Genomic DNA, 27,959 nt, shown 5'->3' on the forward strand with positions numbered 1-27,959 from the left:
ATGTCCAAGTAATTGATCTTTTACTAGCATATGTTATTCAGAGTTATAACTGAGTCACCCATTTTCTGAGATTTCCAAAATCAATGTTCTCCTTTGTTCCATCTCTACAACCCTCTAGATTGACGTTTGTATGTCTTGAGCTCTTAGGTCAAATTCCTTCTCTAGCCTTTAACAAAACATTTGCCATCTTTTTTTTTCTCACTCTTGCCTTCCACTTTGTAGTTCACTGTTGATATTTTGACATGAAAACTAATTCTTATTTCAAAATGAATACATGAATAGATCAGTAAATAAGCAGGACACACAATGGCACTGCTGGCATCCAATTATTTACACATAAAAACTGATAAAGCAGACAACAAAATTGATTCACTTCAGTCTGTCAAATGTTACATCTGGCTAAGAAAAATTACCTGGTATGAGGAGTACATGCAGATTAGGGATTTATTTTTCCCAAGTCCAAGTTTTCCTCCTTGCTCAGTAGCCATACTAAAAGTGGATAAGAAACTTGGTCGCATTGCAAGTTCTGGGGCAGAGTCTGCTGAAACTGTAGTAAAAACAATAATAAATAATAATAATGGTGGTGATATCAGAAAAAAAGTCAAATGTTTGAGTTTTACACTCATGGAAGATGAATCTCCTATTCATTGTACTAGGACATGTAACTTGCAAACCTTAAACCAATTTTGTTTGCATGCACATCAAAAATTATGAACAATGCAGAATTTTAACAACACTAATGATTTGACCTGACTGTGAAATTAATGTTCATTTTCTTCATGATGAACAAGAGGTCGAAAAGTATAAGAGAGACAAAATGACTAACAATGACAGTTCTTAAGAGAATGTAGGTATCATTGAATTTAAACTATAGATACGTGTACTTTTGCTTCTTGATAAGTAATACACTATACATTCCTCTGGTATCCAGCTGAAGTGTTTAGTATTTAACATCTCCACAGCACCTGTTGATGCCAATTTGATTTCTTACTAAACAATGGACACATTTAACAATTACCTGCCTGGAAACTTTGGATTATTAACAATGACATAACTTTCAAATAACTTCCGGGAATTCAGCCAGGTAACGCTTTCAGTGACCGCCGATATTCCGGCGGGAGAACACCCTGCCATTTTCAAGGCAACTGCAACAGACAGGCGACATACATGCCTCATGGTAGGGAGAATTTAAATGCCTTTCTAGAATATCTGAACTCGATCCACCTGAACATTCGTTTTACAATGGAGGTGGAAGAGGATGGTTGCCTTCCCTTTCTTGATGTGTTGGTTAGGAAAAGGATGATGGATCATTGGGACATGCAGTCTACAGGAAACGTACTCACACCGACTTGTACTTACAGGCTAATAGTTGCCACCATCCAGCTCAGCGTGAAGGGTTACTTCATACCTTGGTACACAGGGCACATGTCGTTTCCGACGCTGAGACTTTGCCAGCTAAGCTGTCCCATCTTGAAGTTACGTTTTGTCAAAATGGTTATAGTGATAGACAGATTGAATGTGTGTTGCACTATTGACCAACATTACATCGGGTGGTTGATGACAATTCTGAGTCGACACCTAAGTCTACTGCCTTTTTGCCTTACATAGGAAACACTTCGAACCAGATCAGTTGTATTTTATGGAAATACGATGTGAAATGTGTCTTTCGACCTCCATCTAAAATTACAGTGCTTTTGAGTTCTGTTAAAGATGATCTTGGTCTGCGTAAGGTTTTTTTTTTTTTTGTGGTTTTAGGGCGCACAACTTCAATGGTCATTAGCGCCCTGACTACGTTAAGAATGCACCGCGAGGCACAAGTTTAAAACAACTAAAAGGGAAAACACGATAAAAGACAGACTGACAGGCATAGGATGAAAAAACAGCATCATCAAATGTCCTTTGAGAGGTTTGTCAAATTGATAAAACGAAGAACACGAGCAGCTGCTCGTGGGTCATCCGCTAAAATGGCATCGAAAGTACTTGGCAGGTTAAGATCTAGACGCAGTGTGTTAAAATCTGGACAGGACATTAAAATGTGTCGAACCGTCAGCAAGTGCCCACATGGGCAGAACGGCGCCGGCGCAGCCGTCAGCAGATGGCGATGGCTGAACCGGCAGTGTCCAATTCTTAACCGGGCCAAAACTACCTCCTCCCGCCGAGAAGGGCGTGAGGAGGACGTCCAAGCCACGGGAAGAGGTTTTAAGGCCCGAAGCTTGTTGTCTGTAAGTGCAGCCTAATCGGCATGCCACAGCGATAGAATGCGCTGACAAATGACCCTGCTAAAATCGGACGAAGGGACACAACAAGAAGCTGTCCGAGGCTGGAGGACCGCAGCCTTGGCCGCGGCATCTGCAGCTTCGTTCCCAGGGATACCGACATGGCCAGGAACCCACATAAAGCTAACCGGAGAACCGACGTCCACCAGCTGCTGAAGAGAGCGTTGGATCCGGTGTACGAAAGGGTGAACCGGGTACGGATCACTGAGGCTCTGGATGGCGCTCAGGGAGTCTGAGCGGATGACATAAGCAGAATGTCGGTGGCGGCAGATGTAAAGAACAGCCTGGTAGAGGGCAAAGAGCTCAGCTGTGAAGACCGAACAATGGCCATGGAGCCGGTATTTGAAACTTTGTGCCCCGACAATAAAGGAACACCCGACCACATCATTGGTCTTAGAGCCATCTGTATAAATGAAAGTCATGTTGATGAACTTCGAACGAAGTTCCAAAAAACGGGAGTGGTAGACCGAACCGGGGGTAACCTCTTTCGGGAGCGAGCTGAGGTCAAGATGAACGCGGACCTGAGCCTGGAGCAAAGGTGGCGTGTGGCTCTCGCCCAGTCGAAAGGTTGCAGGGAGTGAAAAATTAAGGTGTTGAAGGAGGCGACGAAAGCGAACTCCAGGGGGTAGCAGGGCAGAGACATACAACCCGTATTGACGGTCGAGAGAGTCGTCAAAAAAGGAACGATAAGACTGATGGTCGGGCATTGACAGTAGCCGACAGGCATACCGACAAAGCAGTATATCGCGCCGGTAGGTGAGTGGCAATTCGCCAGCGTCAGCATGAAGACTCTCTACGGGACTAGTATAAAATGCTCCGACCGCAAGTCGTAAACCCCGATGTTGTATGGAGTTGAGGCGGCGTAAGATGGATGGCCGTGCAGAGGAGTATACGAAGCTCCCATAATCCAGCTTGGAGCGGACGATCGACCGATATAGACGAAGTAGGACGGTTCGATCCGCTCCCCACGACATACCACTGAGAACACTGAGGACATTTAAAGAACGGCCAAATATGACATGTGGAGACCAGCTAAGTTTCCTGTCAAATGTAAGGCCTAAAAATTTGGTTGTCTCCACGATTGGGAGAGCAACGGGACCGAGTCGTAAGGACGGTGGGAGAAACTCTTTGTAGCGCCAGAAGTTAATACAGACCGTCTTCTCGGCAGAAAAACGGAAGCCATTGGCGACACTACAGGAGTAAAGACAGTCAAGAGAACGCTGAAGACAGCACTCCAGGACACGTGTACACTGCGCGCTGCAATAGATGGTAAAATCGTCCACGAAAAGGGAGCCTGATACATCAGCTGGGAGGCAATCCATTATTGGATTGACCGCGATGGCGAAGAGAGCGACGCACAAAACAGCCCTGTGGCACCCCATTCTCCTGGCGAAAGGTGTCTGACAGGACAGAACCCACACGTACCCTGAACTGTCGATCCATTAAAAAGGAACGAATAAAAAGAGGGAGGCGACCGCGAAGGCCCCATGTATGCATGGTGCGGAGAATGCCCGCCCTCCAACAGGTGTCGTAAGCCTTCTCCAAATCAAAGAACACAGCCGCGGTCGGGCGCTTCCGCAAGAAGTTATTCATAATGAAGGTCGACAAGGTAACCAGATGGTCAACAGCAGAGCGGCGCCTACGAAATCCACATTGTACATTGGTAAGTAGGCGTCGAGACTCGAGCAGCCAAACCAATCGAGAGTTAACCATTCGCTCCATCACTTTACAGACACAGCTGGTAAGCGAGATAGGTCGATAACTGGAAGGCAAGTGCTTGTCCTTCCCCGGCTTAGGAATCGGGACAACAATAGACTCGCGCCAGCATGCGGGAACATGTCCCTCAATCCAGATGCGATTGTATGTACGAAGAAGAAAACCTTTACCTGCAGGAGAAAGGTTCTTCAGCATCTGAATATGAATAGAATCAGGCCCTGGAGCGGAGGACCGTGATCGGCCAAGTGCGTTTTCGAGTTCCCACATGGTGAATGGGGCATTGTAACTTTCACAATTCGAGGAGCGGAAGTTAGGTGGCCTAGCCTCCTCTGCCTGTTTGCAGGGGAGGAAGGCAGGGTGGTAATGAGCAGAGCTTGAAACCTCTGCGAAAAAGCGGCTGAAGGCATTGGAGACAGCCTCAGGGGCCACAAGGACGTCATTCGCGACCTTCAAGCCAGAAACTGGTGAGTGGGCCTTAGTGCCAGATAGCCGGCGCAGGCTACCCCAGACAACAGAAGAAGGAGTAAAACTGTTGAAGGTGCTTGTGAAAGCAGCCCAGCTGGCTTTCTTGCTTTCTTTAATAATACGACGACACTGAGCACGTAATCGTTTATAATTGATACAATTCGCCACTGTAGGGTGGCGTTTAAAGGTGCGTAAAGCACGTCGACGAGCACGTAAAGCGTCTCTACATGCTGCGGACCACCAGGGGACCGGTACGCGACGTGGAGAAGAAGTAGGGTGAGGGATGGAATATTCAGCAGCAGCGAGAATGACTTCCGTGAGGTGGGCGACCTGAGGATCGCAGCTTGGGAAGGTTTGATCCTGAAAGGTCGCCCTGGAAGAGAAGAGCCCCCAGTCTGCCTTGGAGATGGTCCAACTAGAGGAGCACGGAGAGGGGTTATGCTGCAGGAGATGGATAACACACGGGAAGTGGTCGCTCGAACATGTATCAGAAAGTGCATACCACTCAAACCGGCGTGCAAGTTGGGGAGTACATATAGAGAGGTCTAAATGGGAATAGGTGTGAGATGTGTCCGAAAGAAAAGTAGGGGCGCCAGTATTGAGGCAGACAAGATTGAGCTGGTTGAAAAGGTCTGCTAACAAGGAGCCCCTCGGGCAGGATGCTGGAGAGCCCCAAAGGGGATGGTGGGCATTGAAGTCTCCAGTTAACAAAAATGGTGCAGGTAGCTGAGAAATAAGTTGCATCATGTCTGCCCTGGTAACGGCAGATGACGATGGAGTGTAAACGGTACAAAAGGAAAACGTAAAAGTGGGGAGAGTAATGCGGATGGCAACTGCCTGCAGGCCGGTGTGCAACGTGATGGGATCATAGTAAATATCATCCCGGACCAGCAACATAACCCCTTCATGAGCTGGGATACCTACCATAGGGGGTAGGTCAAAACGCACAGAGGTGTAGTGTGCCAAGGCAATTTGATCGCATGGGCGTAGCTTCGTTTCCTGGAGGGCTACGACGAGCGGACGGTGCAAGCGGAGCAGCAACTTCAAGTCCTCTCGGTTGGAGCGAATGCTGCGAATATTCCAGTGAATAAGTGCCATCGTAAGAAAAGGAAGATGAAAGAAGGGGTCACCTCGAAGGCCGCTGAGGGCCATAAGGCAGATGTATATCGCATTCCTTGTAGCTGCGGCATGGCATATATTGGTCAAACTATCAGGACTGTGGAGGACCGATGTACTGAGCATAAACGGCACACACAATTACAGCACCCAAGTAGATCTGCTATTGCTGAACATTGCTTGGATACTGGTCACTCCTTGTTATAAAATAACACCAAGATATTGGCATGCACATCCTGCTATTGGGACAGTGTTATTAAGAAGGCAGTTAAGATTAAATTAGCAAGCAACCTCATTAACAGGGATGGAGTGTTTTGTTTGAACTGTTCGAAATCCGGCTCTCTCTCCCTTGTCAAAAAACAGAGGGACAGAGTCAATGCTACCTCACCTGCGAATTCGTAGTCTCTAACTGATAGCTCTGACTGGTCATCTTTGGTGGCACTAGTGTTCAGTGTGTGTGATCTTTCCTGCACAAGTCCAAGAACTGAGGTTTTAAATTTGCATGTACGGCACCTGTCCGTTGCAGTTTCCTTGAAAATGGCGGGGTGTTCTCCCGCCAAAATATCGGCGGTCGCTGAAAGTGTTACCTGGCTGAATTCCCGGAAGTTATTTGAAAGTTGTATACGCCAGGAGAAACTCTGGTCTCACAACGACGTACCTGTTTACACTTTTTTCAAACAGATTGTGTGTCTGAGAGATGCCAATGTGACTGCATGATAATTTACAACCACAGCCTACTGCTTTTCACACGTTGTGATGAAGCAAGCTGGGATATTTTTACTTCCCCACTTGTTTCGCCATATGCCTCCTTAAAATACATTTTTTTCATGTCTGACTAATTACCATTAACTGTGAGTATAATCTGCATTTTCATAAGAGAAAGATTGGCCCTCAGTTTTAAAGAATATAACATGAGGTCTAATTTTATGCTTAGTTTTATGTATGTAACTGATTTTCTAATTTATTCTGTTACTAGTTAGTATCTTTCATTATTGGGTGGAATCAGCAATTGTTATGCAACTTAAATTCTATTGCTGACTTTTAAACAAATATAAATTTTGTACTAATTATAAGCTTTTGAAGGAACAACTAATAGTATTATTGAAGGATCTATTTGACTCTGTTCAAAAACACGTTAGCGAAGCCAGCCCTTAATTAATTCCAAAGTAATTTTCAGTTTCGTCAAAAGTACTGCTTGTGTAACGATATCTGTTAATTTCATCATTTAAACAAATAATTTGGCCTAACTCTTTTAGTAGAAGAAACTGTTACAAAGAAGCAATTTTTCAATGTATTCAATTAATTTAATGAGTTAAGTTTTAATTGTAATTTCTGTAAATTAAACTTCGAACAATGTGTAGTTTCACCACCTATTATTGTGAGAATATATAGGGTCTGACTTTTGGTCCCGAGACAGTCAGTCCACGGTCAAGTTTCAGACCATGAAATACGTGTAACACAATTAGGCCATGTGTTAAAACAATGACAGTGTCTGTTCCATATGTACCTTGTTATTCTTCTAGAACTGTGTGGTTAGGTTTTTACTGCTCGTAGATGTTCGATAGCAAACTATTGTAGCAGTATTTGGTGTTTGCCTGCAAACTATTACTGAGACTTATTGAAAATGGTGCACTGGCCATATTACTGTGTATTATTGGGGGATTGTGAACAGTGAAAGTAAAGAACTGTTAAACGCAAATGTGCACCTGTCAGCTACATCATTTAAAGTAGTCAGTGTTCAACTTCCAACACTGAGGACAATCAACGAGGAAATAAAGCAGGCAAATGTCACAAGGTGAATGTGGCACAAAGTTTCCCGTTAATCACTACATCCATCTCAGAAATATGCACAGAAAAGGGCCAACGCTTCATTTCACCCAAAAGAAACATGGCATCACTATGCTTCAGGCTGTTCTTGAATATGTATCATATTTTCAGCAATCCTAAGAGAAACAGATCCAGTAATAACTGTAGATGAGGTTACCATTTAGCAGAAAACAGCTCCATGTATTAATGATTTTGAGCTTTGCATCCTTACAATGTCCTAAAATGATGAAAAATGTTGGAATTTTTGTGAATATTTATTTTGACCATTGAAGCTTGTGATATAAGCACACCTAATGCACATTATGAACTCTGATACCATCGTCACTTCATTGTAAAAATCACCTTACATTAAAAAAAAAATTATATGTGAATGTTGTACTTTGTAAACTGCTACTTACATTTGGTATGATTAGAATAATTTTGAAGTTAACAAGAAACTAAATAACAAATTTTATTTCCACTAAATTTTGCTTATTTACATAAAGAATATTCATAAAGTCAATTTAAGTACTGTCTTTGTAAGCAATATAAATGATTAAATTCTTTGCCTACAAATGTAAATTTTCTTATCTTTGTTTGAGTCTTGTGAAGCCAGTTAAAGTCTGATATATTTGTGCACTCATGGCAAATGGTTATAAGCTAGATTTCTGTGGAAGTTGTTTAGTTATAAGGGACTGTTTAACATGCAGAAGCTAAAAGGGATGAATTTTTATCATTTAATAGATGAAGTCACCTACTAAACCATCACAACTTTGGAAGCTTCAAGATTTCTTTTTACATAAAAAACACACGACAACAATCATACCACAAGAAGAAAATGAAGCTAACATAGAATGAGTAAAGTTAAAAGTTTAAGTTAAAAGTCTATTAAGATGTACATGTCTACTTTCAAAATTATGAAAATTGATTAATATCAGTGCTTGGATGTGCCAGTGAACGTTTGACATTAGAAGTGGCATGTTACACGCAAGCCACTGTTTCTGGATTGTGACTTACATGAGAATGTTCGAGAAGTGGATATTAGCATATTTTAAGTGGAGATACCACAGAGAACTTCCAAATGAAGCTTTCAGTCTTGAGTGCTGCAACCACTAACACGGTTAAGAACAAATTCTTGATCATTGCCTTTTCGGTGCGGTAATCTATTATATGAGAGCACAACATGGACCAACTCCGAACTCTATTTTCATGGTCACCATCACAAATACTGTAATTTTTAAACTTCACAGACCATATCCCACCGAGTTAACGTGCTTGGGCAAAATGTAATGGACTATCTACTGGCTGTGCCTCTGGGAAGTACGATACAACCAATTTTTCTATAAATATAACATGCCAAATTACATAATAACCTGAAAGACTTTGCAAAAAATGTTGAAGACACAGAGGTAATCAGAGAGGAAACTCTAGCTCAGTTTGAGAAAGAGGAAGAATGGAAACAGCAATGGTATATCTCAAAACTGTCCTGTCATTAACCAAACATGATTAAAAGATATTAAACAACCTAAATAAGGACAGTCAAAGATTTTAAAACTGTTCCTGCAAAATTAGAGTTCACTCATGACGACTCTATTACCTCTTAAAAATTGTGGATACTGAAAAAGATCACTGAAAGTACTGAGTACCTCATTTTATGTACACAATATCTAAACACATCATTTTGACACTAGATATGAGTCACTTCAACCCAGCACAATTAGCAATTAGTTACGTAAATAACCTGTTCCAACAATATTTACACACTGCCTATGGGTCCACACACACACACACACACACACACACACACACACACACACACACACACAATATTCAGGGGCAGCCTGAACTGGGTTTTTCCTAGATCACTAAAGCAAATGGCAGGATAGTTCCTTAAGGCCACAGCTGATCACCTACCCTGTCCCCATACTCTACCGGTCATATCCTCAAAGCATATTAGATATACTGTGTGTTTTAGCTTACTGATTTGCACTGTATTGCTTTGATAAATCCTGTATCATTGTAATGCTGATTCTTGTGTGAATAAAGAGGGATGAATGAGGTAGGTAGCAATCTATTCTTTCTTTTCTATCCTGGACTTTCCATTTTTTTTACTTCAACAAAACAAATTTACAGTCACTTCCTGTAGCAACTTACCTTTCAAAACAGGTACACCATCCCTATCTGTAATCAGTATACACAGAAGACCATCTACTCTGAAACAAAAGAGATACAGAAGCACACATTAAACAGGCATTCTGTATTGATAGAAAAATTGAGAATACATAAAGTATTACAATGCATTTGAGTATTAAGGTGGCGTTAACAAGAAGTGAAATCAGTTGTCAGAGAGAACACATAACTAAAACAGGAAAGGCCAGAGCAAGCATATAAACCACCTGCAGACGCACACCAAAGACAAAAAAATCTACAAGATAGCAAGAGTGGTCAATGGAGGGAAAAAAATCCCTATTAGAACTGAGTTTTCATGAAGACAATGAATTTTTAATGGAGGCCAAGAAAATATTGTGGTGTAACATATCCATTATTGTACTTTTACTATATGTACACTGAAGCACCAAAGAAACTGGTACAGGCATGTGTATTCAAATACTGAGATATGTTAACAGGTACAATGTGGCACTGCAGTCGGCAACTCCTATAAAACAAGTGACTGGCACAGTTGTTAAATTTGTTACTGCAGCTACAATGACAGGTTATCAAGATTAAAGAGTGTATCCGTCCACGTGCATTCCAACAGACTTGGGCAATTCCAGCAGGACAATGTGACACACCTCACATCCAGAATTGCTACAGAGTTACTCCAGGAACACACTTCCGAGTTCAAACACTTCCGCTAGCCACGAAACTCCCCAGACATGAACATTATTGAGCATATTTGGGATGCCTTGCAATGTGCTATTCAGAAGAGATCTTCACCCCCTTGTACTCTCATGGATTTATGGACAGCCCTGCAGGATGCATTCTGTCAGTTCCCTCCAGCACTACTTCAGACATTAGTCGTGTTGCCGTAGTTCTGGGTACTCACAGGTGCCCTACACAATACGAGGTGCATTCAAGTTCTAAGGCCTCCAATTTTTTTCCTAATTAACTACTCACCCGAAATCGATGAAACTGGCATTACCTCTCGACGTAATCGCTCTGCAGACGTACACATTTTTCACAACGCAGACGCCATGATTCCATGCCAGCAGCGAAGGCTTCTTTAGGAGTCTGTTTTGACCACTGGAAAATCACTAAGACAATAGCAGCACGGCTGGTGAATGTGCGGCCACAGAGAGTGTCTTTCATTGTTGTAAAAAGCCAAAAGTCACTAGGAGCCAGGTCAGGTGAGTAGGGAGCATGAGGAATCACTTCAAAGTTGTTATCACGAAGAAACTGTTGTGTAACGTTAGCTCGATGTGCGGGTGCGTTGTCTTGGTGAAACAGCACACGCGCAGCCCTTCCCAGACGTTTTTGTTGCAGTGCAGGAAGGAATTTGTTCTTCAAAGCATTTTCGTAGGATGCACCTGTTACCGTAGTGCCCTTTGGAACGCAATGGGTAAGGATTACGCCCTCGCTGTCCTCTGGTGGGGGGGGGGGGGGGGGAACCACCATAGTTTTGGTTTAAAAAATGCGTAAATGGACTAGCCATCTGTCCAAGTCTTGCGACCATAATGGCATCAAAGCAGAGGATAACAGAAAATCTAAATACTAAACACATTTCCGTAACTGTTTTACTGACGAACACTGTAACTGCAGTTCCTTCTTTAAATCGTCACAGGAATGTCAAAATGACAATGAAATACACAATCTGATTTAAAAACCACCATCTGAAAGAACAGCAACCCATTCTTCAAGAGTCACAACCAGAGAAGGTAGTGACAGACACTAAGGTCTGGAGGAAACTCTACAGTGTAACTCATCACGAAAGTTTTCTGTTTGATTCAGGTCAGGACTCTAGGAAAGCCAGTCTTTTCCAGGAATGTTACAGCTCACGAACCATTGCCTTGCAGATGTTGCTTTATGGCAGGCTGCAGCAGGCTGATACACTTATCTCCAAACTCTTCCACTTCTGTTCACCATGCACAATGCTGTCAAATATGCTAATTTCCTTTGTATTTTGCATTTTCTCAAGTACAGTAAGGGGATCACACCCTAGCTATGAAAAGACCCCCACTCTGTAACACCACTTCCTCCATACTCCACTGTTGGCACTACACATTGCTTAGCATTGACTACCAAAATGTGCGGGTTATGAGGAACTGCTCTGCCATTATACTCATTCTCTGTAACTCTATACGCACAGCTTTTGTGCTAGTTCAACTGCTGGTGGCTCTCTGCAACTCACTAGTGATTCCTTCCACTGATTTCATGCTATGTTTTACAACAACCCTCAACAATGCTCAATGGGCCTTGTCCATCAGTACTTGAGGTCTGTTTGGTCTTCATTTAGCTTTAGTTGTTGCTTTGCATTTTCATTCCACAATCATATCAGCAGTCAACTTGGGTAGCTTTAGGAGGATTGAAATGTGTGTGATTTGTTACTCGGGTGACATCCAATGACTTTTCCATCTTCAAAGCCATTGAGTTCGCCTTACAAATGCATTCTGCTGTTACTGCTTTTCTACTGACAACACAGTACTCCCTACCTCTTTTTATAGTGTCATTCCCACTTCTTGTGACACCTAGTGGTCAATTCCACATTACACAGCAGTTTTCAGATACTTTTTATCTGATAGTGTAGGTGACTTTGGGATAAAAATTCAAATGAAGTCACTAAGAGGAAAGGCTACTGGATCTGACAGGATACCATTATAATTCTATAAAGAGCATCCAAAAGAATTTGCTCCTCATCTAGCAGCATTATACTGTACGTCATTGAAGAATTGAAGTGTTCCTAGTAACATAGGCACAGCTCATTCCATTTTTCAAGAGGATTTAAGAACACTGCAAAAAACTAGAAGGCTCTGTCTCTGGTGTCAATATGTTTTACAATTTTGAAACATGTTTCATGCCCATGTATCATAACATTTCTGAAGACCAAAATTCTCGCCTGTAAGACTCAACATGGGTTCTGGAAACAACGAAACTCAGATCATCCTGTTCGCTCATGAGACCCAGAGAGCACTAGATACTGGCGCACTTGTTAATACCGTGTTCCTTAGCTTCTAGAAGATGTTTAACACAGTTTTGCACTGCTTTCTAATTAGCAAAATACAAGTGTACAGACTATCAGACCAGCTGTGGAATTGGACTTGACTGGATTGAAGAGTTTCTAGCAAACATAACACAGCATATCATTCTTTACATAGAGAATTATTCAAACAGAAAAATGACTGGGCATATCACAAGGGAGTGTTCTGGGACAATTACTTTTCACCATATATATAAATGACCTATTGGATAACATCCAGACTTCCATCAAGCTTTTTGAAGATGGTGCACGTCTCTGTACGCAACACTAGAAGATTGACACTTGTTGCAGGAATTGGCAGTTGAACATGAAAAAGGAATGTTGTGAATAAATAAGCAGAAGAACCAATTATTGTATGATTACATGAGTGCAGAACAACACTGGAAGCAGTCACATACCAACTGTTGCATATGGAGCGATTAAAAGTGGTATGACCACATAAAACTAACTGCAGGTAAGGTATAAGCCAGACATTCATTGGAATAATCCTCAGGAAGCTTAGTCAATACATTAAGGAGATAGCCTACAAAACCCTTGTTCAACCAATACTTGAATATTGCTCTTAATTCTGAGATCAATACCAGAAAGAACTGATAAAGGAAAACCGACAAATTTCATTACAGGCTCATTTAGTAAGCACAAAAGCAGCATGGAGATACTCAGCCAACTCTTATGTCATGCACTACAAGAAGCACTCTGCACCATGGTGTGATTTACTTTTCAGAATCCAAGAGTGTACATTTATAAAGTGGTTTATAAGCACTTAACAGCAAGTTGAGCAGCACCATTAAAAACATTAGGAGGAATGAATGTGGTTATTGTCAAAACAAGGGTGAGTGAGTCTTACACAAATACATCCACTCACTCTCATCATTCACAGTTATTTTAAAATGAACAAACAGTCTCAACTGTAAGAAACTTATTTTTCTGGTTACCAATTTTGGTCAGTTACTGACCATCTTCAGATCTCATACCGTGTTAGTAGATGGTGGCAGTGAACTGACCAAAACCAGTCAGTAACTGACAAACCGGTAACCACAAAAATAAAGGTTTCTTGCAGTCGAGACTGTTTACGTTCCATTTTAAAGACTAAGAAAGACCACTGTTCTCCATGAGAAATGCTCTAAAAAATTAGTGATTTATCATTACCCACACATTCATACTAGCTCACATCCCTGAATGTAAATTAAAATAAGAGGAAAGTTGAAGTAATTGCACAGGAAAATGTGGTGGCAGCTCATTACACAAAACATTGGTAAGCCAGCTAACCTGATAACTAATTGAAAACTTCTCCCTAAAATTCTAGTGAACATGTCAGACATTTCACAAAACCTTAAAACACATACATTTGTTTGATTGTAGGGTAATATAGATGGCAGTCTGTCAGAAAATTAACTGCTGCACTTTGTATGAAGATAAAAAAAAAGTCTACTGAAATGTGGTGTACCATGATCTGCACGTGACTCATCAGAGCAAGAAGCTGTGCATCAGAGGGCTGTGTCCTGTGCAAACACAACTGACAAGGACCTCATCCATCTGCATGGCTGGAAAGAGTATGCCATGATCAAGTTGTTGACTTTACCAGACCCAGCATTATTTTTTAAAATTATAGTTTAGGGCACAAAACTGCTATGGTCATAAGCACCCTTTCTGTTGCTTAATGAACGGTAAAAAACCAAAATTTAAAATAGCAGCAATGGGAGTGAATCTCAAGGAGGAGGAAAACTAAAAATGGAAGGATATCTTAGGAAACTGCTATTGAAGGGGAGGTGATTTTTCCCGGAAAGAGCTTCAAATGTGTGATGTCATCTCACTGACATGGATAAACTCAAGGACGCGATCGGCCGAGCACATGTCATCTGCTAAAAGGGAAGATATATCAGGCGACAGCTGTAAATGGGCCTGTAGTGGATTAAAATACGTTGTCTCACCATCCACGGTTGAGAGCAGTGAGGACAAAGCAGGAGACGATTGCCAGTTAAAAGATGTCGAAGGCTAAAAAGACAGTGCCCAATCTGGAGATAAAATTACCTCCTCCTGACAACGAGGCCAAGTGGAAGAGGTCCATGTACAGGGAAGAGGTTTGATGTTCCATAATTTATTATCGGGATGTGCAGACCAATGTGTGTGCCCTAAAAGAGCAACACAACGACATAAAATGATCTGTAGATCGGCAAAGGGAACCATGCGAACAGCAGACCAAGGAAGACAGACTGCAGCCTTTGCCACTATATCTGCTGCCTTGTTTCCGCAGATACCAACATTCCCTGGGATCCAGAGGACCGAAACAGAGACGCCCATCAAGTGGAGCATGGGGAGACAGTCCTGAATCTGGTGGACCAGAGGGTGGATGGGATAAAGAGCTTGGAGGTTGAGAAGAGAGCTGAGCAAATCCAAGCATATAATATAGTGCATCTGTGTATGGCGACGGAAGTAGTGGACAGCCTGGAGAACAGCGTAAAGCTCTGCAGTAAAAACTGGTCGGGAAGCCGAAATCTAATAGGGGTGTCGCCAACCATATAGGCACTCCCAAAACCAAAGGTGGTCTTTGAGCCGTCAATGTAAATAAATGTGGCATCCTCCAGTTGTGTACATAAAGCAGCAAATGCCTGATGATAAACTATAGAGGGGTACACTCCTTGGGAAGCTGACATAGGTCACAGAGAAGGCAGGTCCAGAGGCGAAGCCAAGGTGCCGTGGAATGCGGGAAGACAAAGCGATCATGGGGCTGTAGCTTTGTTTCCTGAAGACAGGATCGACAATTCATCCCAACTGGAGCGAATTCCACAGATATTCTAACGGATAATTGACATAGGGTGGACATAAAAGGCAAAAATCTCACCACGACTGCCATCAACTCAACAACCACTGAGAACCAGCGGTCGATGGCATGGAACGGCATTCAGCCAAAGGCAGAAGATCCTGAGCCATAGGTTGTTCGGGGGCAGCCCCTGCTGCCAGTGATCGGCTGGTTTATAGGCTGCCAGCAGTGTGTCTCAGCGATACAGAAGATGGCCAAGGGCGATTATCGCTGGGTGGTGCTGCAGAAGAGATATGCCGTGGCACCAAAGGAGAGGAACTTTGTTTCTTATGAGCCTTTTTGGAAGCAGGATGTTGAGATCAGAGAGGAGTCGATGGCTGTGAGGTCTGGGTACGTAGAAAGTCTTCACGAGTAGGCTCTTTATTGGAAGTCCTGGTGTCTGATTTTGGGGCCCATGATTTAGCAGGAGCCAATGAAGGTTGAGCCTTGGAGTGAGTGGGTGATAGTGAGGAGGTGGAATGGTCGATCTTCGGGCTGGCCGATCTGATGACCGTGGTGCTAAAGGTGAGATCACAAGTCTGCGTGGCTCCCTCCTCAGTAGGTCGAGGAGAGGTGAGGACATTGCTCTATATTTACTCACTAGGAGCACAGTGGGCTTTATACTGGTGAATAACTTACAAGCAGCAAAGGTAGACACCTTTTCCTTCACCCGGATTTCCTGAAAAAGTTGTTCATCTTTAAAAATAGGGCAATCTCTAGAGGAAGCAGTGTGGTCGCCCATCCAGTTGAGGCAACGAGGGGATGGAGTTGGAAATCACCCTCATCGGCATCCCTGCCACATGCAATACATTTGCTGTATTGGAACATGACTGGCTGGTATGATTAAATCGCCAACACCAATAGCAAGGTACCAATAGCAAGGTGTAGGGTTGGGGATGTAAGGGCGACCTGAAATGACCTCATATCCTACTTTAATGTTCAATGGAAGTTGAACTCTGTCAAACATCAAGAAAAGAGTGCGGGTCAGTACCAATTCCTTTTCAAGAATATGTACAGCCATTAATCCCTGGTCAGCAGGTAATTTTGAATGTCCTCATTTGATAATCTATCGAGTGATCTTGTATAAACCACCCCGCATGATGAATTTAAAGTACAGTGCGCTTCCACCTGGGCAGGGAAGGTGTGTAGCAGTGTAGTTTGAAGCAATTTATGTGCCCAGAGGGCACTGTCTGTTTCTAAAAATAAGGTGTCATCTCACAACTGGGAACAAGACTTTACAGGACCTGAAATTGCGTAGATACCTTTCTGAATAATGAAAGGGTTGACCGTGGAGAAGTCTTGACCCTCGTCAGATCAAGAAACAACTAGGAACTTTGGCACTGATGGAAGAATTGTCTGTGGCTGAGACTCATCTAGCTTTCTGTTGTGGGCAGAATTTGTAGAAGTAGAGGAAACCATTGCAAAAGTATCCCCCATGATTACCAGTGTCCCCGATGGCCGGCTCCTTCCTAGTGGGGAGACCTCCCTGAGGGCACTCCCGCCTTAGGTGATTGTCCACACCTCCTGAGAAATGGACGGAGGGACCAATCAGCATGTTCAAAAGGTACCAGCTCAGTTAATCACCCCTCCCTGCACCTGATCTTTACCAAGGGGTATGTACGTGTCCTACTTGTCTACGCGGGATGGTGAATTACGCGTTACTCCGTCACCGACTAGACACAGGAATGCGTGAGTCGGCCTTCAGACATGCACAGGGAGGAAAGAAAGAGAAGGGAGGAACAAAGAAAAGGAAAGAAAAGAAGGTGTCTCAAATGCCATGGCAGAGCAAAAGGTAAAGAGAAGACCCAAGAAAAAAGGACAAAGTGAGGGCAGAGATTTTCCAGTATAGGGAGAAAAGAAAAGAAACCACGTCTTACAGTCACACACATCTGTCTCTAGGTGCAGGCACAAAACATACTCCCAAAGAGGCTGGTTTAAAGAGGGGGGGGGGGGGGGGGGGGGGGGGGGGGGGAGAGAACCAAACTACGAGGTCATCGGTCCCTTGTTCCAAATAAAACAATGCCACAAGTGTGAGAATAAAACAGACGAGACATAACACAAAACGGAAAGAAAGAAAAAACCACAAGGAAGAAGGAAAGGCAACGAACAGTAAAAGGAACAAAAGAGGACAAGAAAACAACATAGAGATGCTAGAAACAGAAGAGAGTAAAACAAGAAAGCAGATTACAGTGCCTGGCCACCATGAGAATAAAAAGGTAAAGCCAGTCACTCTGCAACACATTATAACCTCCACCCTAAATGCACTCGGGTGGAGGACATGCACTAAAACTTAGATCATACGATAAAATCCACCCTCATGAATAAAACGTAAAACTAATGAGCGGCAACGAGTCCGGTAACCCATGATTTCACTGCTGGGCAGTCAAAGCGGGACAGTGCACCAGAATATGGGCAACTGTCAACTGGGCACCGCACCAACACTGAGGTGAGTCTTCAAGGCACAGGAGGTAACCGTGGGTTGCCCAAGGGTGGCCAATGTGGAGCTAGCAGAGGACAACTGGTTTCCTGTGAGAGGCCCACATGGAAGACTTCCAACCACTCTTAGTCTCCTTAGTAACAAGCAGTTTGTTGTGCGTACTGTTATGCCATTCCATCTCCCAAAGCAGAAAAACCCTGCGGCTAAGTCAGAACACAGGTCAGGTTCAGAGATGCCCATCTCCAGAAGCAGTTTCTGCGTAACCTGTTTTGCCAACCTGTCGGCAAGCTCGCTGCTCGGGATGCCGACGCATCCTGGGGTCAACACAAACACCACTGTACGATGGGACCGGTCCAAGGCGTAGATGGACTCCTAGACAGATGCCACCAAAGACTGGAAAGGGTAGCACTGGTCGATAGCTTGTGGGCTGCTCAAGGAGTCAGTAAACAGAAGAAACAATTCCTTGGGGCACGAATGGATATAATGAAGTGCACAAGATACGGCCACCAGTTTTGCAGTGAATATACTGCAACCATTGGGTAAGGAATGCTGTTCAATATGGCCTCTGTGGACAAAGGCGAAGCCACCATTACCATCAGCCATCGAGCCATCTGTGTAAACCACTTCAAGCCCTGGAACACTTCAAGAATTGAGAAGTAGTGACAGCGGAGAGCTGCAGGGTTAACGGGGACATTAGGGCCACATTAGAGGACCAGGTGAAACATCAGCCAATAGCTACACCAGAGGTGTGTGTGAATGGACTTCGAGGAGAAGTGGTGAAGGGAAGGACTACAGTTCAGACAAAAGCGATCGCATACGAACAGCAATTGTTAGCCCTGACCTGGGCCACATATGCAGGAGGTGAACCGCCATGGCTGGGAAAAGAAGACGATAATTAGGATGTTCAGGAGAAGCTATGAATGTGTGCAATGTAATTGGCGAGCAGTTGTACATGTCTGATCTTCAATGGAGAGACTCCAGCCTCCAACAGTATGCCTGTCACCGGACTTGTCCTAAAAGCTCCTGTCGCTAATCTAACTCTGCAGTGGTGCAATGGGTCGAGCAAACACAATGCTGAGGGCACCGCTGAACCATAAATCACAGTCCCATAGTCAAGGCAGGATTGAAAAAGGGCTCTGTAGAGCTGCAGCAGCGTGACCCATTCTGAACTCCAGTTGGTGTTGCTCAGGCAGGGCATTGAGGTGCTGCCAACACTTCCATTTCAGCCGACGAAGATGAGGAAGCCAAGTCAAACGAGCGTCAAAAACCAGACCTAAGAATCAATATGCCTCCACTGCAGTGAGTGGATCGTCATTAAGGTAAAGTCCTGGTTCTGGATGAACAGTACAACACTGACAGAAATGCACAACACACGTCTTCAAGGCGGAAAACTGGAAGCCATGGGCTAGAGCCCATGACTGCACCTTGTGGATGGCTCCCTGGAGGCGACACTCGGCAACACCGGTACTGGAGCAGCAGTAAAAAATGCAGAAGTCTTCTGCATACAGAGAAGGTGAGACAGACGTCCCGACAAATGTTGCTACCCCATTAATGGCCACTAAAAATAGAAAGACACTCAATACAGAGCCCCACTGGACTCCACTCTCCTGGATAGGGGGCGAACTATGGGAGGCACCAACTTGGACGTAAAAGTACAGAGTAACAGGAAGTTTTGGGTAAAAATCCAGCGCGGGCCTGGAGACCCCACACATACAATGTGACAAGGATATGATGTTGCCAGGTCGTTTCATATGCTTTACGCAAGTCAAAAAAAGATGGCAACCAGGTGTTGGCATCTGGAAATGGCTGTTCTGACGGCAGACTTGAGGGACACAAGATTATCAGTGGTAGAGTGACCCGGGCGGAAGCTGCCCTGACATGGAGCGAGTAGGCCACGTGACTCCAGGACCCAACCCAACCGCCGACACACCATACATTCCAGCAGCTTACAAATAGGTGAGGCTGATGGGCCAATAGCTATACACATCAAGCAGGTTTTTACCGGGTTTAAGCACCGGAATGATGCTCTCTCGCAATTGCGATGGAAAGGCGCCATCGAACCATATCTGGTTGAAGATGACGAAGATATGTCACTTGTAGTCAGATGAGAGTTGTTTAATCATCTGGCTGTGGATCCGATCAGGCCCAGGAGCTGCGTAGGGGCAATGTGCCAGGGCACTAAGGAGCTCCCACTCCGTAAATGGGGCGTTATAAGATTCACCGTGGCATGTAGTGAATGAGAGGACTTTCCCCTCCAGCCACCGTTTTGAGAGTGTGAAAGGCTGGGGGGTAATTCTCCAACGTAGACGCTCGAGCAAAGCGCTCAGCAATCGTGTTTGGGTCAGTAGATAACACGCCATTTATGTTAACACCGGGAACACCTGTTGGGGTCTGGTACCTGAAAAGATGTTTCATCTTTAACCAGACTTGGGAAGGTGACGTGGCACTCAATGGTCAAGACACCTCTCCAACACTCCTGCTTCCGTCATGTGATAAGTTGGCAAAAGCAGGCATGGAGCCATTTAAAGGCTATAGGTACTTCAGGGAAGCGTGATGCTTATGCTGCTGTAGATCTCGCCGACACTCTAATTGCCTTAGCGACTTCAGACGACCACCAAGGGACTGCCTTACACTAGAGCCACCCTAAAGAGCAAAGGATCACATTTTCTGCTGCAGAAACAATTGTTGTAGTCACCTGCTCAACTATCAAATCAGTGTTACCTTGTGGGGAAGATTCAATGGTGACAGCAGAGATGAAAGTTTCCCAGTCCACCTTGTTTAAAGCCGAGCTGGGCAGGGGTCCATGGGCCTGACACCAGGTCAGTGACAGGAAGATGGGGAAGTGGTCACTACCACACAGGTCATCATGTGCTCTCCAGTGGATAGATGGGAGAAATCCTGGGCTGTATATTGATAAATCAATGGCCAAGTAACTACCATTAGCCACACTGAAATGTGTGGTGGCCCCAGTATTTCAGAGGCGGAGGTCGAACTGAGAAAGTGAAGTTTCCACATCTCTGCCTTGGCTAGTAAGCACGGTGCCACACGACAAGGGGTTATGGGCGTTATAAACTCCCAAAAGTAGCAAAGGTTTAGGGAGTTGATCAATCAGTGCAGTTAATACATTCAGGGGTACTGCACCATCTGGAGGAATATATACATTGCAGACAGTTCTTTCCTGTGTTGTCCTTATCCTGATGGCCACAGATTCAAGAGGGGTTTGAAGGGGCACAGTGTCTCTACAGACTGAGTTTAGGGTATAAATGCAAACTCCACCTGACGCACTATTATAGTCACTACAGTTCCTGTAATATCCCTTATAGCCATGAAGGGCAGGGGTCCGCATTGCCGGGAACCAGGTTTCCTGGAGGGCAATGCAGATAGCAGGTGTAAGACTTAACAGTTGTCGCAGCTCAGCCAGGAGAAAACCGCCACAATTCCACTGGAGGTTGATGTCATCGTGAGATTGGGAAGGAATGGAGCATTCAATGAGGCAGTTTAAGCCTCAGAGTCACCTGCTGCCACTGACTTATTGCCTGAGCAGTATATAGCTATTGTGCCTGAGGGTCTGGTGAGATCTAGGTCCTCAGCAGACCCCAGAATCTTCACCCCATCCTCAGACACAGAGCTTGTAGGTAGCAGTGGTGTGGATGCCACCGCAATTTCCTTTGTCTTAGGGGTCTTCTCTTTGGATTTCTCTCGCTGCTCCTTGGGTTGCCCTGGCTGGAAGGACTTCAATGGCTCAGTCTCTGGAACTAAGGATGAGCGTGAAGCCCTACGACCAGCTGCTTTTGGGTTCTTGAGCCATTTGCGTGTGTCATCTTTCCCACTAGCAGAAACCTGGAAACGGAGTGACCCAAGGGACCCCTTCCTAGCAAGAGAAGTGGAAAAAGACTTATGCTTCTCTGGCTTAAAATTGGGGATGGACCTCACCAATGGTTGGGGGTGGGGGGGGGTTGTTCCCGTAGTAGGTGGTTCGGGAGCAACAGGAAGGGAAATGCCCCCCATCATCAAGGGGGCAGGTGTAGTCTTCCGGCTCTGAGAGGTGACGGGGGTTGGCAGAGCTGATGGTGCCAGACCTGTTGTAGCTGTGGCGTAAGACAATGTCATACGTACAGGATGCAGATGGAGTATTGGTATGTGACGGGCGTCCACAATCTCGACGTGTGACACTGGAAATACAGCGGGAAGACATATGGCTGAACTTCCAGCACTTAAAGCACCACATCGAGGGAGGGATATAGGGCTTTACATCACAGCAGCAGACCATCACCTTGACCTTATTGGGCAATGTATCACCCTCTAAGGCCAAGATGAAGGCACCAGTGGCAACCTGATTATCCCTCGGATCCTGGTGGACATGCTGGACAAAATGTACACCTTGCCACTCTAAATTGGCACACTGCCCATCGTCAGACTGCAAAAGAAGGTCCCTGTGAAATATGATACCCTGGACCATATTTAAGTTCTCATGGGGCGTGGTGGTTACAGAAACATTTCCCAGCTTGTCACATGCGAGTAACGGCCGTGACTGGGCAGAGGATGCTGTTTTCATCAAGACTGACCCAAATCTCATTTTGGACAATCCCCCCCACCTCCGCAGACTTTTCCTCTAAATGCTCAACAAAAAAACTGAGGCTTCATCCTCATGAAAGATTCCCCACCAGCTCTCAAACATACAAGGTACCAGGGTGAATAAGATCCGCTGCCATCCTTCGCCTGATGTTCCTCCCATTGTGTGGCCAGGGAGGCGAACAATTTGGTGTCTTACTTCTGTGCGTTGAATTGAGCTCGTGAATGCTTAGAGACTGCTGGTGTTTCACCACCAGCAAGAGATGATGGACTTCCCCATGTCATCCGCCCTGATGCCACCCACTCTGACCAGGGTCCCTCCCCATGGGTGCCACCCAGCTACAGCGAAGGCTATCTGGCAGGAAGGCCGTTGCCGGGAGTCCCAATACCCCAGGGGGGATGGGCATCTACCCCTTGGCATATGTGGGGAGTTAACAGCACAGGCATCAGCAGAGTGATCCCTGTGTGGTCAGGGGGCTACAACCAACAGGGTACATCACAGCCCCACCACAATGGGCTGGCTATCGTGCTGGTTATCAGGTGCAAAGAAGTCCATGGTTATCGTCGACGCAGAAAGCAACACTGCATAGTGCATGGTGGAAAACACACTCAGGAAGGTGTCCTCGTTTAAGAGATGGAGAATGAGTAGGACTGAAATGCAGTGACAAGAAAATGGGCTAAAGATCTCAATGCATGATGGACACAATGCACCACATAAGGTGCCCTTTCCCAGTTGGCTCACTCATCAGGAAAATTTTGAAGAATGGAGGTCAAACCCTACAGGGGACCATTACATAACGGCCGAAGCATGTGAAATTCCTTTTTGTCACCTCTTACGTCAGGCAGGAATACCTCGGGCCTATTCTAATTCCCGGACCCGCAGGGGGCCCAAAGAGTGGGAGAAGGGGAAGGAAAGGGGCAGGGTGAGGATCAGGGACAGGGAGGGATGGGGAAAGGGAATGTATGCAGCATGGAAAGCAAAGAGCTGCACTAGCTCAGGGTCCTATGCTCACCACACACATATCCACAAAAGATTTGTGGACCCCTGGGGGAGACCCAGCTTTTGTCTGTCACTTCCATCCTATCTTCTTCCCTTCAACACATGACACTGTACCTCAACAGTGATGTGATAGCACTTGGGGGATACAACACTGAACTATTCGAGTACTGCAACATGCCTCCTCAACTACTACATCTGCCATTTTGTTTCTCTTAACACCTATGTGCTGTCACCCAATGGAAAGACACTTCATTCACATGACTTAAGTGGAGGGATGTATCCTGGATATCCTGCTCAAGTTTATCTGCTGGGTACCTATGTTTCAGGATGTTAAGGGCATTGAGGGAGTCTAAACAGATTAAGTTATCAGGTGCAACTCATCTCATTTGCTCCAGTGCTCACAAGATTACACTTAATTTCACATCAAAGACAGCGAAGTCTTGAGGAAATCTGATCTTGAGGACTATCAGGGGAAACGGAGCAACCAACAGAGTCCCCACGCATAGACCCACCTGTAAATACATGTATATAGTTGTGGTGCTCACTTAAAATCTTGTGAAATTTGGTATCTAAAACAGATGCCAGAGTGCATCCTCTCCTGTACCACACTAAATCTAAAATGGCTCAGATTCTGTAGTACCCAGGGTGACAGATTCAAGCCATGGATTTGGGTGTGTATACTACTTGCACCACATCAACTGTCTCCAGCACATGGTTCACGCAGACCTAAAATGGCCTCTTTGCTAAAGAACTGGAGAGAAGTTGTTCCACAGTGGGACAAGCAGCAGTATGGTATGCTGGTGAATGGGCAGCAGAGAGAAACTAATATGCCTGACACACCGCAACAAGTTTTGGCAAGATGGAGACTGGCAGTGCCCCCCATTTCTGATCCCTGGCAAATGATCAGGGTAGTAAGTATTATATTCAAATGTTTCATGTCTTGATGTTATACTTTCTGACATGTTCCACACACTTGAGAATCATCCCACTTTTTGGGTCTATGGAATGAAAACTGAATCAATCTAGAAGAATCAACCAATACTTTGCTTCCTCCTATGTGCATCTTGCGAAAAGCTCACTTAAGTAAAATTAGTGAGATTCAAGCACACATGGAGTCTTAACAATCATTCTTCCCATGTACCATTTATAAATGGAACAAGAGGGGTGGGGGAGGGGGTTGACAGTGATACATAATGTATCCACCACAACACACCACAAGTTGGCTTGCAGAGTATAAATGTAGGGCCGAATGCATACTTTAATACTGTAAATATTTATGTCAGTAACTTGATATGTAATGGTACAACAAAATCAGTAATTTGTTGTGTTCGAATATGTTGTATATGCATATACAGAAATTGTTATGATGCTTGGAATGCATCAGGCAAGCTCTGGTGTGTCTACAGTAAAAAAGTTCAGTTCATTACACAACTGAAGGAAGACTGTGACAAGCACTCATTTCTCTCCACATTAAGATCATAAACGTGTCATCCCCACTGTTGCTCACAGCCACTAAGTACCCAAAAAACCCCTGAAGCACAAAGTTCCAATGAAAGATTCACTGTATGCACTCCCTTGTGTCTACAGTCTTCTTTATTTGATTACTTGTCTAAAAATATTCAGGATCCCAAATTCTTTCCAGTCTTGGTATTTCTTTTTGGTTTTCTTTTTAATAGGCCTAAGCACAAACTAATTTGACAAAAGGAATTTAACATTTTACGTCATACTGTCCTGTGCAAACTTTTCAGTTTTTTTTTATGTAAAAGTATTTAAATTAATAAACTCATAAGAAACAGCAATTGTGAAGGTAAATTTCTGCTTAACTTTAGATTTATGACTTTTCTATTTTCTTCATTAGGTTATTAACTTGCTTTGCTGAAGCTTTTGCTGTGAAAGGTTGTAATTCTGCCAATACTGAGAAAAGTATGTAATTTAGGTACATCTATAGGGGTGCCAGTTTTAGAAAAATAAATGTGTGTGTAAATGAAATTTGTAGACAAATCACAGTCTATTAGGTGTGACATGATTGAAGTCTCAACATCCTACATTTCTTATGAAAGATTAATTTGAAACTAGAATCAGAACAAAGAACAGATACTAAATGCACCACATACACAGTTACGATCCAGTCCACCATATCACGGTCTTACATTGCATTGTCACTTGATGTTCACATAGAACAACCAACACACCTCCAATTGTAAAATACTCTTACTCCATACATGATGTAGACACTAAATTATGTTGTCAACCCAAGGTGAGGCAGTACGGAGGAATAAAATTATGCTCTGTGCTCATCTGGAAATAAATATCCAAGAAAACAGTGAGGCAGCATTTCTGTGGATTTTCATATAAACCATATGGGGTTCCATATAGATAAAAATGGTTCCACCATGTGATCAACAGATGGCAGGAGCATGCATACATATATACATACATGCTACAATTTCAAAATTAATGACAATTATTTACACCTTTATGGTTCTCAGTGCCTCAGTTCTACTGATGTTCAATGTTTGTTATATTACCAATTTATTATGGGCAGCAGCTTCAATTGACTTGAAACTCCAATATCAAATAATTTCACGAACTAAGTAATAAGACTATGAAAAGCTGATATGTGAAAACACAAAGAAAACTATTTAAGTAGCTTTGAAGACTTGGTATCAAAGGCACTAGAAAGCACTTAGAATCCATGAAAGCTAACAGATGAACTCAGAACAAAACCTTACCATTTTGTACTGACAGTATAGTTTTGGTTGTGTTTACTGAAAGCCAGATTCAACTTGAGAAGTATACTTTTTCAAGGAATATAATAATAGTAGCTTAACTCTTCAATATTGCACAAGGCTACAAAATTTTGTGCATGAAACTGGATGAACCTTACGCCATGCACTTTAAAGACTGAGTCGGTGGACAGGTCGTCTCTCAGTTTTGAGAGAGAGATTCTGGTCACATTACTTTGACTAGTTTTGGACCAATAGAATGAATATGCAAACAGTTCAAATGGCTCTAGGCACTACGGGGCTTAACATCTGAGATCATCCATCCCCTAGACTTAAACTACTTAAACCTAACTAACCTAAGGACATGACACACATCCATGCCCCAGGCAGGATTCGAACCTGCAACCGTAGCAGCAGTGCGGTTCCAGACTGAAGCGCCTAGAACTGCTCGGCCACAGTGGCTGGCCGATTGAATATTCAGTTTCACTGAATAGAGATAAGAACTATCAGCAGTGAAACATCTGGAAGGTAATTTCAGCAACTTTATTGAGCAAGCATGTAATGAAAGCGACATTCCAGTGCCACATGCGAGGGTACAGAAGTGGGCCAAGAAGACTGACATAGCCTAATATTTGAAATGATCTCTCCCACGTTACCGCGCCTGTAACGCTTTCCCTTTTCACTGGACTCCTTAACGTATGTATTAAATATATTTGTTAAATATAAATATTGACACATAATTTATCTTAAAAAAACGTTCCAAGCACACCCTGTCGATATAATGATTTGAAAAATTATTTATGCAGTCTTTTTCAGATTACCTTTGGACAGCCTCATGATCGTCAATAAATGCTAATATACACTTTCACTGCATTCAGCACTGAATTGAAACTTACTTGGAAAGTACTTGTTGCAGGTATTTCTTCATTTCCTGAAACAAAAAGATATATTTACCTCCATTCACGCTGTTCGCACACAAACATGACGGCGAATTTGTTTGTTTAAAAAGTTGGCCCTTACGTCCGCCATGTCCTTGCTTGGGGCATCTATCAACCTCATCCTCCTACTTCAACCTACTTGTCATGAGCCTCCCAGCGCCCAGTTCATAGTCAGCTGTTCCTGATGCACCGCAGCTTTACTGCAAAGATGACAATAAACGCGACGACTACGTACCTAACATCTGTGAAGATGTAAACAATCCATAGATGTTGCCATTGTACGACATTTAACTTTCCTTACGCCAGTGAACCAGTGGGGCATCTCCATAGGCAAATTGGCTGGTAGGAATAGAGGTGGAGGATGGATGTGAAAATTTTTCATCTTTGGAAAAACAGCTTTAAACACTAAATTGATGCTAACAGATTACTTAAGGCCAGTCTATACGCAAAGAACTGTCTGCACATACATTTGCGCAAATGTTAGTATGTAATTAATACTTCAAGATCTCGTACTTTTACACGACAGATTCAATTCACAACTGATCCACAATTTCTCGGCCTAGGAAAGAGATTTCAGCGGTAACAAGCTTCGCACTAATGAAAGATATTTCAGTTCAGGGTAACAACCCGGAATGGAGGAAATATTTCTGTGACCTGTGCTAGCAACTTGAACAAAGAAACGTTCAAACAAAGTTTCAAAATCAGAACTAACGGTGTAAACGGTTAAATACTGTGGCCTCTTAAGCGATGGCAGTTTTAACATATTAATTTCCTTCGCGAGCTACTGGGCGATCTTAACGACTGACTATCTTATTTGTAAATGGACATGAAGAGGTACAAATATATTCCTGCACGTAACTCCTCACATAGTAGGACAAAATATTTTTATGAGAAACGCACGTTTACCACATGA

At 43.8% G+C, this 27,959-nt stretch overlaps 1 protein-coding gene across 2 annotated transcripts in view; it reads right to left on the reverse strand.

The window, feature by feature from the left end:
• LOC126161957 (ragulator complex protein LAMTOR3) overlaps window positions 1-27,266 on the reverse strand; it is a 36,880-nt gene extending 9,614 nt beyond the window's left edge. Inside the window, exons 1-4 of one of the 2 annotated variants that reach the window (XM_049918139.1) lie at window positions 27,129-27,266; window positions 27,005-27,039; window positions 9,534-9,592; window positions 414-547 (exon numbers count right to left, since the gene is read on the reverse strand). In XM_049918139.1, the coding sequence (XP_049774096.1) occupies window positions 414-547; window positions 9,534-9,592; window positions 27,005-27,039; window positions 27,129-27,167 (267 nt within the window). In that variant the 5' untranslated portion in view covers window positions 27,168-27,266. Of the gene's footprint in view, window positions 1-413; window positions 548-9,533; window positions 9,593-27,004; window positions 27,040-27,062 lie in introns of both variants that reach the window. The other variant, XM_049918140.1, reaches the window with a different exon arrangement.
• Between the last annotated feature and the right edge of the window lie 693 nt (window positions 27,267-27,959).

The sequence above is a fragment of the Schistocerca cancellata genome, chromosome 2 (genome assembly GCF_023864275.1).
Source record: "Schistocerca cancellata isolate TAMUIC-IGC-003103 chromosome 2, iqSchCanc2.1, whole genome shotgun sequence".
In the NCBI taxonomy this organism is placed as follows: Eukaryota; Metazoa; Arthropoda; class Insecta; order Orthoptera; family Acrididae; genus Schistocerca; species Schistocerca cancellata.